Here is a 13,183-nt window from a genome sequence, read left to right on the forward strand (position 1 = left end):
CCACCTCCGCCATACCCGTTCCCAGATGCGCAAGGTAAGCCGACGTCTGCGGGTAAGTGGCTTTGTGCACCGTACTTGTCTACTGCAGATCCTATACGGAATGACTTTGGACGTAACCAGAGTCCCTCGTGCGACATATCGATACGTACGGGCGGCTGTGTGTCGTCACACACTGGAACGCGGGGATAAAGTTTCATCGTTTGCATCCCGTAGTCGTTTTAGAAAGTTTAACCCCCCCAGCCGGTACATGTCTGCTACCAACCTATTCTGAAAGATCCATGGTCCTAAATTATCGCGACTTTATCGCGATTTATTTTCTCATGGTGACCGTTTCGTTCGTCATGTAGCCTGTTCATAAAGCACAGCTTTGCTTTCACTTTTCAGTGGGGGTGTGTATTGTTTAGGCAACTTAAAGATGTTTCGTCCAACGGTTATTTTGTATTTGCAATTCTTATGAAATGAGATGTTTTATTATTAATTCATCCTGGGTTGTGTTAATTTGTTAATGTCTTGTCATAATATTCCAACAGCTCTCGAAACTTGTAGAACAGGGCTTTGGTCTCACTGCCTCGGTCAGGAAATGTATAGGAAGTGGTGATGTCTTTGTCTCTTGCTGCTGTTTGGAAACCTCAGCATCTTGACACAAACATGCTTTTGCCCTTTTCTGTTTTGTTCAAGTCTCAGGAAGAGTGTGCAATAGTTCTAATGACTGCACACAACCTCCCCTTCCTTTCTGTAGGCTACCCTGCATCTGTGCAGGCTGCCCCCGTAGGCCAACAACCAAACTATGCCAACACGTACACCATCATTCAGCCCTCCGTAGTGGTCGTAGGAGGATGCCCGGCATGCAGGTGAGGAAACGCCATTACTGTTGTGGACATGGGAATGGTGCTCATTTGCTGTACTAGAGAGTTATAGGGTGTGCATAATCTAGTCATCATAAATTTTAGTTCAACATACTTTGTATAATTTTCATCAAGAGATGGAACCGATTCAATATCATCAGAAGCGAGTCCATACCAGCAAAAATGCTGGATTGGATATCGGGAGAAACGTTAAGAAAACTGATCCAATAGTGTCACAGTTCAGAGGCACCGCAGATCACATGATAACAGCCAGGTTAGCTAGAAAACAGCTTATACACAGCTGTACAGTTTAACTACTGTTTTCTTTACATTAATGATTAAAACTACAATGTTCAATGGAAATATCCATGAACCTGCGCACATGTGATGACTTGCTTTGCTAACTCAGTGCGCGGTAACAGGTTATCTGCCTTCTAGTGGGAACATTTAAACGAGACAATATTGCGTCTTAGTTCTGATCCGCGTTTCTGTGGAAACACAAACATTGTTTCCAGTCAGGCCATGGCATAAGGAAGATAAAGTTCAGAGACAGTAGAAAGAGCAACAGAAACCTCACAGAAACAGAGCTGGAGAGGAGAGGAAAAAGAGTAAACAAACAAGTGAAACACTCTCCTCTAAATTCATGAAGTTGGATTTAGTTTATTCAAACCGCATGAGGAGCGCAAAAGCTGCTGAGTTTGCCGTTAGCCTGTAGAGACTTAAGGTGGACTGGAAAATCTGAATAAGCCAAAGAAGATTAAGAATAAGAACTTCAACTAACTCCGTCCATAGATTCTTTCAGCTAGAAAGAATAACTCTTGTAATCGTTACCAGATTACATTTCCATTGGTTTTAAGCAGAGGTTGCGTGAAGAGACTCGTATTACAGGTAGCCTCTCTCTCTGTCTGCTCACTTATTGGTGTGTGTGGTGGGTATAGCAGTGATTTACTGCTAAAATTCACAAGAGTAATTATGTAAGGTCAATATTAAGTTGATGTGGAATTAGTTGCATTCACTGATGAGAAGAGTGTAGATGAACTGTAGTGTAAATTTCATATGTGTAAAAATATAGCATACATGATGCATCTCACACAAGAAAAATCCCCAACAAAGTTTCACCCCAAAAAAACCAAACCGCTGCTACCCAGTGAATGAAAACATAAAGGATCGATATTGGATGATATTCAAGGGCAAGATTTTGCTATTGGATTGGTACAGAAAATGTTTAAAAAAAAAAATCTGTGTTTTCAACTGGTTCTCATTTTTGGCATGTGGAGCATCACAAGATAAGAATTATATGCATATGCTTTGGCAACATGGACTCTGGTTCTTTTCATCTGCCAATCAGTGCTTGAGTTATTTTCACTTAATGGGGTTGGTCCAATCAGAGAGACCTAACAAACATACTTGGCCTTTCTCCGACTTGGCATGACTTGTCACATGAAAATGACTGACACTTTTGCGAACATTGCATCAGCCAAAGTACTCAATATGTGTTTTTCATTTTCATCTTAACAGCAAAAACAACTTTTTGGGAGTTTGCTGTACTGATGCCTATTTTTTGTACAATATAAGTGTAGTGGTTTCTGTGGGTTTGTGTTCCTGCTTTTTCCAAAGATTTTGCTTTACAGATAATGAGATTTTTTTTATGGAAAAAAACATTTGGAAAATGATTACATCGTTACATTAAGCTTGCTTCCAACAATTGTAGGTAAAGGGTCAGTAACTATTATTATTATTGGTGGTGGTGTTTGCAGAGTATATGATAAATGTCTGACCTCAAACATGTGATTTTTGTATGCACTTTTAGTTCCTCCATGTTCATGCTGAGGCCGTAATTACAGTAAAAGGAGCAGCGTGTTCTCTAAAGCTCGATTCCTTTTCAATCCTCATAACATACCATTTATGACTGTCAGTTCTGGACTACACAGAGGTTGCATAAATTTAATGCACTGAAAGAAATATTTATTTAAGTGCAAGTCTTGAATATACAATGTAATTAGTCACATTTAAATAGGAGTTGTCTTTTTGGGATGTACCTTTACTTGAATCCAAGTCGAATGGTGATTTTTAAAAAAATACATTTTTTTCTTTTCTTCATTAATCCGTAACGTCCGCATCTCTGGCCATTTCTCTGTGATGCAGGGTGGGGGTGCTGGAGGATGACTTCACCTGTCTTGGGATCATGTGTGCCATTCTGTTCTTCCCCTTGGGGATCCTCTTCTGCCTGGCCCTGCGACAGAGGAGGTGTCCCAACTGTGGTGCCACGTTTGGCTAGAGGGACCAAACAGCAGCTGACCTTTAGGGCCCAGTGACCATTGCTTGTTTGTTTGTTTGTTTGTTTTTGTTTGTTTGTTTTGTTTTAAATCCTTGATTTACACAATGTCATTAAAAGATATAATTGCACATCTTGTATAATAATCCAAATCATTATAGTGAACAGCCATATGGTTCCCCAAGAGGTTAGTGAATTCTGAGTTTTCTACTTTTACATTGCCTGGAAAGACAGACACTTAGATTTATTTGCTTTTTTTGGCATGCAAGCCACACCTGTCTCATCCAATCACCTGTGCCTTTAAGATGGCTATGAACTTTAGGCTGCAAAAGCATGGAGACCATAAATGGACTTGGCAAAAATAAGAACACCACCACAATTAAGACCAGTTCAACTTGCATACCAGTTCAACTTCTAATGATGACTCAGCCTGAGTAAACTCATGTGTCTGAGTGAGGTAATTACCTCACACTTCTGGCCTGTTTCTCCTACTGAGGAATTTTCATTCTCTGTTATTAAGAGATGAGGATCTAAGCTGCCTGCTGCTTCGCAAGTATAGGGATTTGAATCGGCGTAACCGATCTTGTAGGCTTTGTTCGCAGGGCTGAACGTCTTTTCCACATTTACATCACATCCTGCTTCTAGATGACCAAACCACTTCCTCTCTGTTCTCTGTTCAGGCTTGCCAGTTTTGCTTCCTTTACCATTACCTTCACACTGAGCGCCTGTGTCCTCTGTAACGTAACGGTTACAGTGGTGCTTGTAAGCATGAGATGTTTGTCTAACCTAAAAATGTCTGTCGCTTGGGGAAATGGCGTGGGAGTGGCCTCTGCTGTGTCTCAGGAGCCACACTGTGATTAGCACTGTACTAGTGATCAGTACGGGATGGTCAGTCATTCTGAAATGATCTCCTGTGTGAGCAAATGAGACAGGAATGTCAGTGTGACCCAGAGGTAATGGATATGTGCTGTTTTTTTGTGGGGAGGGAGGGTTTGCTGTACCTCTCCCAATGAAAGACAATCAGTATAGAATGAATGTTTTCTGTGTCCCCCCCCACTCACTGTAGAATGTCATGACTTTGCCACAATGATGATGATAATTCAATATTCAGTATAGGTTTATTTGATCTGCTTAAGAACACTACGCACGCTGTTATGATCATTCAGATTTTTTTATATGACATAATGTAAATAAAATTCTATGAATGCTACCTTTTGAGTCTTAATTGTTTCTTTATATACTAATCAACTTGCAGATTGCTCATATCAAACCAGGTGCTACTGAACATGCTTTTTTTATTAGACACATTTATTTTTCTGTTTGTTATGCTAGACAGAACAAATTTGATTATGGTCTTTTCTTTACTGTGTATGAACAAATTTCCTAACGTTTACAGGAGCCAAACACTTGACCTTTTAGACTTAGCACAATACCACAATGTGCTTCAAATGCTACCAACCGCATATGCACTAGACTATTTTACATACGTAAAATAGATTTTAAAATAACTCGAGTTTGGTAATAAAACTTTATTTTTATACAGCAATAATCCACAGGACATGGGAGGAGCGGCAGTGAAAGATATTTGTTGACAGCATGAAAATGCATCAAGTGCAATTACTGCAATTATAAGGTCTGTGTCAGAGTGGTTCTTAGATGTAATGTACTCTTGAGAGCTGCATACATTCACAGAAAGAGAAGCCATTTTCAGTAACAATAAGGCAAATGTGTCCTCTGATTAAAAAAAAAAAAGATTTGGAAATGCTGCTAGTATGTGACATCAGCAAAACCTTGTCTAAACACTCGTATCAAGCCTTTGGAACAAGTACAAATCTTTAATCATAGTGTACCTTTAGCTGTGATGGTTAAAAATGTGATATTTTATACTCCTGCATAATTACAAGTGCAACGTTATATCACTGACTCTTTTGCTAATTCAATGCGTGCTCCGTTTAGCAGTTCTATGGCAATGGAAAATTCAGTTTTTTAAACAATCTGGGATCCAATCCAGCTGAACACATGGTATGTACGGCATGCCATGCCTCCATCTTAAAAGCAAACGTCTGGATCTGGATCCAAGCTAGGAGTTTACATCTGGGACAAAATATGCACATATACACAGCCATTTGCTCTTGGAAGAGGGCTGTTCCCTATCAGAAATATTGCTCTTCCTTAGGTCTGTGTCTGGAACGGTCTCGCTTTTGGCAGCACTGCCAAGCGTCCCTGACCTTGAAAGATGCAAGTCATTAAAAACATGTATATTGGCTTTAATAAGGTACATAAATAAATGTGGCATTTGCCATCATGTGATGATTATGTACGATGAGCAAAACGCTGGTTTAAATCAGCATGGCACCTCTAGCGGAGGTTCCATGTCCATGTCCACTGAGGCCTGTTACAAAGTTCTTGTGTGATGCAGTCATTTGCAGATGAGAGGGTTCTCTGTGTGCCTACTGGTTGATGCAGGGTGTGTTGAAAGATGGTGGTGATGGTGGTGTGTTGATGGCATGCAGTGGTGATGATCAGATGACGGGAGCTGATCTGTCATTGGTGACTGTGGGCCGCAGCTTTACTGTAGCAAAGGGGTTCCCTCCCCTGAGGAAAAGACACTCTTCAGTACTCAAATCTAGGTCAGATGAGTGCACGCTCTTAAGCTTTAACTGAGCCTATGGATTATAAGCATCATGTTACGTAACAGTGAAAAAAGTGGTTTATGCACTGGTTGACGTATACTTTGCATTTTATACTGCATTTGAATTTGAAATCACTATCTCCTTCTGCACATAGCAATTTGCATAAGACTCTGCCTTCTGAAAAGACCTGTTTCCAGATGGCAGATTTGGTTAAAATTCGTGAGCCGCATACTCACCCTAGAAAAGGAGGCTTTGCAATTCCGTTTGACTGAGGAACCTATGAGAAACAGAGGACAAACATCACCTAAGCACCCCATACCACACAGACGTTTCCCTATTTTGCTGACTTGTGTTAAATTTATTATTTCTAAGTTCAAAAATGTAAAAAACAATGCCAACAAACAACAACAAAACATCTCGGTCAGACATATCAGCATGAACCATAACTCCGTCTGCAGACTGGAATCTGGTCGTGCCGGAAAGACTAGTCAATTTTAACTTCAAATCCAGGTAAAGTACAGCACACTGACAATTCTTTCTCTCTGTTAAGTGAACTGAAAGGAAGTTTCCTTTCCTAAGGAGGTGTATGTTGTCATAAATATTTCTGATATTAGTGAAAATTTTTCTTTTATTACTTTATCAGTATTCCCATACATAAATACAACATAATTCAGTCACACATAACAAATTAAAACCACTCTCATGTCCAGTGCAAGAACATTAGACGGCGCAGTTTTACAAGACAGGTAATAAAAAAAAACTAGTGAAATAAGTGAAACTAGTGAATAAGATTGAATTAAAAACTGAGTTTGCAATACAAAAATCTTACAATAAGTGGTGCACTGGCAAAACATCTCCACTAGATGGTGGCAGCAGTCCACTCAGGTGATAGTCAGTCCTCAGTGCAAAGCAGCCCAATACATTTGAAAAGCAGCCCTGTCCAGCTGCTTCATTTAATCCACAATCTAATTAGGGAGTCCCTGGCATGCAGGCCACTGTCTAAGGAATTGTCTGTTGTGACTGGAAGCTATGTGCGCCTGGTGTACTCATGACCTCCACTGTTAAAAAGTCAGGTGACTAGTGGCTACAAATTGGCAATGTCCTGTCTAAGAACACAGTGAGAGCCTTTTTGAGTGAGGTTGAGGTAGAGCGCTAATCTTAGTCGATGGCTGGGTACATCAACCGAGGCCGTGAGTGAGGTTGAGGTAGAGAGCTAATCTCAGTCGATGGTTTGTACATCTGCCAAGCCCGTGACCCTCATACTTTAACTTCCACTCCACTGCTGATTTGTGCTCGATTTGCCCTTCTGCTCCCTGTCTTGCTTCTTCTCGCCCTTCTCTCACCTCAGCAGCAAACCAGGTGGGCATTTCTGCCTCTTCCTGCTCTGTTCCCGTCATAATCTGATGAAACGTTGTATGGAGAAAGCCGGCCCTTTGGTGCCGATATGACACTTTGCTCTTTTCAGTGAAAGAAGTGCTTGTGAAGCATCTCTCTTCTTGCCTCGGCTTTCTAGGGCTAATCACAGCCCAGAGCCCAGCCCTGCTTGAGTAATCACATGGCACCAGGCCCTGTTTAGCCTCACGAGTGAGCCAAGCCTCAGCAGAGAGGACAGGTGTTGGACAACGGGCCTCCACACCTACGTAGCTGACTCTTATTCTGACTGTGAAATACTTATGTTCACATGCAGTAATGCAATATAAAATCTAATTACGCACACAGCGAGCAGTGCGATTGTGCTATTTTAGCTTTCATTCCAAACAGCCAGGTGAGCTAGCTGAATGAACGAGAGGAGAGCTCTCTACTGGCTGAACTTTTCAGGCGGTTTCAGGTTGAGCTCAGTGTGGAATTCCACCGGCACGGCATAGCCATGGACCGGAAGCATGGCTAGCAGCCTCAGCCTCTGGGGCTCACCCGAGGATTGGGTGGGCAATGAATATTTCACTGGCTTCAGAGAGGAGTGTCCCCTTTCACAGCCTCGCCAATCGGACCCAACCCCCCCCTCGAGGCCGCACGCTAACGCTGGTTAGCTGCTCACTGTTTCTGTGTGCTGCACATGGGACAGACCCTAATCGCTTGATGGAAATGAAGACTGCACAAATATGACGTAGGTCACGGCACCAGAGCTCAGTTAGAGAACAGGTCAGGTTATATGTCACACCACACTAGGGCTGGCGCCAGGACGAACCTGAGAATGTGTGATAATGTAATTTATAAGAGATCTTAGCTATTGGCAACTGTGCATTTGTTTGTGTAAACAGAATGATTTACATACAACCTCGAACCACTGCTGACAAGCACATGCACCCCCAAGTTTTATTAAAGATTTGCATGCATGTAACGCCCATGTCTAGGTTTGCTAGGTTAAGCAAAGCAGCCTTTAACCATGCTCTGTTCATCCTAGTGAAATTTGTAGGGTAACTTCAGCATCATTATAGAAGTGCCTTCCTTGATAAACTATTGTAATTCCTTCTAGGGGTCAGCCCTAACGCTTGTATCTAGCAGTATCCTAGCTCAATAGTATCTTGAATTCAGATCTATTGTACTGGGTGGGACGCATCCTATGACTAGATGGCAAAACACTTTTGTAAGTCGCTCTGGATAAGAACGTCTGCTGAATGCCATAAAAGCAAAGGTAAGCTTGAAAAGTTGTCACTCAAGGCACATAAGCAGAAAGTCCCAGCTCAGGGAATGTCAGTTGGAGAGCTCCCCAGGCATTTCCTAGTCAAATGGCTGGCCTTGTGTGAGCCACTGTGGCTAATGCCACTCCCCTGTCCATACACAGGGGGTTTAGCATTGTTCTGCAGACCTCACGGCACAATCCACTCAGCCATGTGGAATGTTATCATATCCGCGGCACGCTGGAGTGTTTGGCACCTTCATGCCGGTACACACACAATAACAAGGGAGCGGAGTTATTGGAACTAAGTCACTTGGTTTTTGTTGCGTGTGCTGAACTGACAGCTTTGTGATGTGGGAGTATGAGCATGATTTTTCAGAGAACCATCTCTTCAGAACCATTGAGTATCTCATAGAACTTCATGTCTGTGGACTCTTGATCTATATCTAGTCTTTTTTATTCAGAAAATAACATGTAATATAGATGATCTGCAATCTAAACAGATTCAACAGACACATTTTCAGTCATCTTAATACCAAATGAGTTCAGCATTAGCTCGATGAACCTGGGCTACATTGAGAGCCAACTGAAACAGGACTTGAGGGCTTCTGACCTTGTTTTCAGAGGGAGGAGTGTATGTGTATGTCAGGGACTTGGCAGAGTTCCTTATGACGGAGGAGTCTCTGTAGTCAGGTGGAGGCAGCACCATCGTGTTCTCTTCGTTGTCCTGCTGCAGAAGGTTGGCCACACTCTTACTCCGCACTGGAAGGTTCCCAACAACACTGCAACACCAGATCACACATCAGACCAAACGGCCCTTCTCCTTAATCACTGGTTTTGCCTGTTAACAGTGAGCAATCTATACAGGACTGGATTGAATAATTTGATGATTATTAGTATCAGCCAGATGCCCAGACTATTATTTAAAGCACTAAAGCATATGTTCTTTTATGTTGCTCATACGTAAGTTGCTTGAGTCAACTACACCAATAACTGCATATTTAGAATCATACATATAATCTAGACTGGCTCATTCAATCCACATATGCTAAATGTGTAAATGGCCCCTTTATATCACTTTAGTCACTCTTCCCACGCACATGTGCAGCTCATCTTGGTTTAGAGGAATCATTCCACATCCTGACTAACGACACATTAATCCCATAACCTCATTTAGCAAGGCTTTACGGCATCAGCCAGTTCAAGAGAGTCATGCTGACCAACGCAACAAATGTTTAATGTTTAACTCTTTTTATTTTGAGGTAGCTGGTATATGAGTTAGGTTACACTGACATGTATTTCTTCATGTCTTTTGTGCTGCTGTATTCATGATTCAGGAACTGAGGTGCTACAGCCCTCTTGGACAATGAGGATGTAAAGGTCTTGAAAAACGCAATGGGTTGAAAATAGAGCGTGACCTCAGCTTTGGTTTCCTTGTCTTTAAAAGAGAACTGATCGATATCAGCAGTAATCAGGAGGACAACAGAGAAGTGTGTGTGCATGTGGGTGTGTGTTTGTGTGCAAGGAGAGTCTGATTACCTGTTATTTATCACAGGTTCTACATATGGACAACAGTAGGAGGATGGAAACCAGCCTCTCCTGTGAAAATGGAAATTTGCATACAGTATTCAGTTACATACATGGGAAAAAGATTAGCAAAAAATATTTCATTTTGGGGAATAAGAACAAAACTCTTCTTCTCTAAGATACGCGTGAAACATTGCAAAAAGAAATAAAAGCCGATTTGTCATGACCTTTTGTCATGGTTTTCCATGAGGAAACATATACTCAGAACAAAATGCTGCACAGATTCTTGAAATATTTGTAATTAAATGGCATTTTTGGAAACTTTGAGTGATGAAAAGAGAGAGAAGAATTAAGTGCTATTCAGAACATGCTGAACAGACCTTTCTGGCCCCTTTCCTAACAAAATAATTTTTATTTTCACACGTGTTTGGTTTAAAACCAAAAACAAGAAGTTCTGATGAGCAGAGAGAATGCCACTATCAGATATTCAGTAGCCAATACCATCACCATGTCGCATCTGGAAAGACAGCTAATTATCTCACTCATACGATACCTAAAGAATGTAGCTAGCTAACATAAGTTTCACTCAAGAACTTTGCTTAAAATTAGGCTGGACTCATGACACTCACCCAGTGGGTGTCCAACCAAACTCTGGATTACATAAGGTACTGCTGTAAACCTCAATGGCATGTCTGTATACTGTGAATTTTTACCCAGAAATAATGCACTTATTCCCTGGTGCATTTCTGAATAAAAAGGTTAATGTTTGTCTATCTGAGTATGGACTTCAGTCAGCTGTTTGCCTTATATCTGCAGGACCTGCAGATGCCCTTGGGCTAAAAGAGAAACCCTTTTCGTCTACAAGTTTGGCCTTGTCTCATACTCTCTCCACAGATACACCAAAGGACTAACTTACCTATAAAAGGATAATTTATTATTAATGACATTTCATCAGGAAGTGATTTTCTTTAAATAAAACACTCAGTTTATTGCAGCCACCTGAATGCACTGTAAGGGTCGCTGATGAAATGAATCCATACAGTTTATTTTTAAATACTGAAATAAAACTGTATATTTCCTACTGTTTACAGTTTAGGTTTCCCTAAGTCTTTTCACGACAAATCTTGAATTACATGGCTCACTGGCACGGCTACTGCACCCTGACAAAGTGAGAGTGCACTTGGTATTATTAGGGGACAGAAACTGATTAGCTTAAGGACATATTATTAAAATGCAGCCAGCCAGCTTGCACCAACTGGCGGGATTTGTTCTCTGGCTGACCAAGTGGAAGCCATACTATAATTATTTGGAGACATGGTTGAGACAGGAGATCTTTTTCCACATAGCTGTGTGCTCTTATTGCTTTTGTTTCTCCCACGTTACTATTCGGTAGACACTTAGCTGTCATGTGTGCTACCATCTCATACTAGCTGCCACAGTTGAACTGTTGAAGCTCTCTTAGGTCTAGAAGCGCGGTTCAGTTGACAGAGACGAAACTGGCGTCCTTTGCCACAGATGGTTTGCAGAAAGACGTGGAGAGTTGTGTACACAGACTTTCTCCACCGAGACAATAACTTCAGTGGCTGGGCCGGATGCATGAAAAGCCCTCAGCAGGTGCAATGCAACATGGTGCTGGGTGAGTTATCTGGTGTCCTCCTAGATATGCAAACAACTATACTTGCATATGGCTCTTGTAAATCCGCCAGAACAGGAAAACCATACACTTAAAGCTTGAATAGCTAGCTAAAATGTTTAGCTGGCTAAAATGTTGATAAAAATGTATTTTATGTCTCTTATTAAATCCAAGAAACTTCAACAGTAAAATGATAGCAATATTAAGTAAATACATAATAGTTAAATAAACCATTCCATCAATGCCAATTCATAATGCATAAGTTCAGTTCAGTAAATAGATCTTTATTATACATTCACAAGCCGTTTTACTAAAAGCTATGTTGTACCTACGCTGACTGGACACTTCGTTAGCTACTCCCATCATACTTACTGTCTAGTCTTCTCCAGCTCTCCATAAAGCCAGCCATCTTTCTCGTCAGGGATGAGCAGGGTGATGATGTCACCCTCCTCGAAGCTCAGTAGGTTGTCTTTACTGCCAGATTTGTGGGGGAAGATAGTCTTCACCCGGGGCCTTCGGCCCACGTTGTTCAACCCCGTAGCCATAGAGACAGACCTGGCCAATCCGCTCTCTTCACTGTTATGATCTGCCATTTTGGTGTGGACAAAAGAGATATTTAATAGTGATGATTCCTCTGGTAGACAAAGGCCTACTATTTTTGTGTACTATGTATTAAGGTGTAAAGCATTCCACATAAATCTTACACTTAATAAAATAGACTTCTATATTATGTCTAGAAGAAATCAGTGTAGTACAAATCGGCACACTGAACCTACCAGTCACGTGCTCCGGCTTGGGTGTTTCTTTTGCGAACATGTTAACTAGTGGACTGGTTTGAGCCTTCAGAGGGGGTGCAGGTGGTGTAATAATTGCTTCTGAGTTGTTCTGTGAGAAAATTACGCAAGTAATGTTGATTAATAGCCTGGTTTGAACACAGAACAGGAGCACCTACGCTGCTATTGTTTTAAGCATTAGAGTATCATGTGCTGAGTGTTGTGTAGGTTCTAGCATTAGAAAACTTTACACTGCCTGTAAAACTGCTTTTACACCGTATTTTTACACCGCATGGCACTAAGTTGCTACCTTGGGATATGCAGAAGTGACATGTTGTGTGTTTTTACAGTTAAGGTGAGTGTGTGTTTATTTGTGTGCTATCTGTCAGTGTTAGCATGTGTTGTGTTGAGGAGTGCCCACCCTGCTGTGGTGCTTCATGGCCGGAGAGGCCTGAGGGGTGATGGATATTGGCGTGTTCAGGCCTTCTATCATTGACATCACACTCTCTGGGACATTGTTAATATCAGAGCATTTGTCGTGCCAGCTGGATAGCTTCTCTGTTAGGAGGTCCTTTGCCTTTAGCAGTCCACAAATGACAAAATGAGGTTGGAGTATGTACAAAGTATTAGAGCTGTCAGTTTAGAAGCTATGGTGCCAGTCAGATCTACAGATTTAGTCAGAGAACCAGAGCTAATAGTTTTTTTTCTCAATTGCCAGTCACTGTCACTGGTTTGTATATGGAACAGGTTGAAATATAAATGAGTTTTCTTTTTAATTAAAGTTTACATTTCATTATATCATGAAAAAACACAGCAAACTTGACCTCATCTCCAAAATCTAAATGCATCAGGGATGACGCTTGGATGCAGCCTTACATGC

General features: G+C 41.4%; 2 protein-coding genes across 8 annotated transcripts in view; one reads left to right on the top strand and one right to left on the bottom strand.

Annotated features, from left to right (window-relative positions):
• Nucleotides 1-4,330, top strand: part of bri3 (brain protein I3) — a 4,870-nt gene extending 540 nt beyond the window's left edge. For 2 of the 3 annotated variants that reach the window (XM_026997964.3, XM_035528303.2), the window contains 3 exons: nt 1-52; nt 740-851; nt 2,991-4,330. The exon at nt 1-52 is cut by the window's left edge. In XM_026997964.3, the coding sequence (XP_026853765.1) occupies nt 1-52; nt 740-851; nt 2,991-3,123 (297 nt within the window). In that variant the 3' untranslated portion in view covers nt 3,124-4,330. The remainder of the gene's footprint in view (nt 53-739; nt 852-2,990) is intronic. The other variant, XM_026997966.3, reaches the window with a different exon arrangement.
• Nucleotides 4,331-4,634: 304 nt separating this feature from the next.
• The window catches only part of baiap2l1b (BAR/IMD domain containing adaptor protein 2 like 1b), a 34,406-nt gene continuing 25,857 nt past the window's right edge, over nt 4,635-13,183 (bottom strand). For 2 of the 5 annotated variants that reach the window (XM_026997963.3, XM_081711315.1), the window contains exons 8-14: nt 12,725-12,880; nt 12,307-12,415; nt 11,903-12,116; nt 9,910-9,969; nt 8,984-9,152; nt 5,990-6,030; nt 4,635-5,715 (exon numbers count right to left, since the gene is read on the bottom strand). In XM_026997963.3, the coding sequence (XP_026853764.2) occupies nt 5,643-5,715; nt 5,990-6,030; nt 8,984-9,152; nt 9,910-9,969; nt 11,903-12,116; nt 12,307-12,415; nt 12,725-12,880 (822 nt within the window). In that variant the 3' untranslated portion in view covers nt 4,635-5,642. The other 3 variants (XM_081711316.1, XM_081711317.1, XM_081711318.1) reach the window with 3 other exon arrangements.

Source organism: Electrophorus electricus, chromosome 3 (assembly GCF_041902795.1).
Source record: "Electrophorus electricus isolate QZ-2024a chromosome 3, ASM4190279v1, whole genome shotgun sequence".
NCBI classification, from domain to species: Eukaryota; Metazoa; Chordata; class Actinopteri; order Gymnotiformes; family Gymnotidae; genus Electrophorus; species Electrophorus electricus.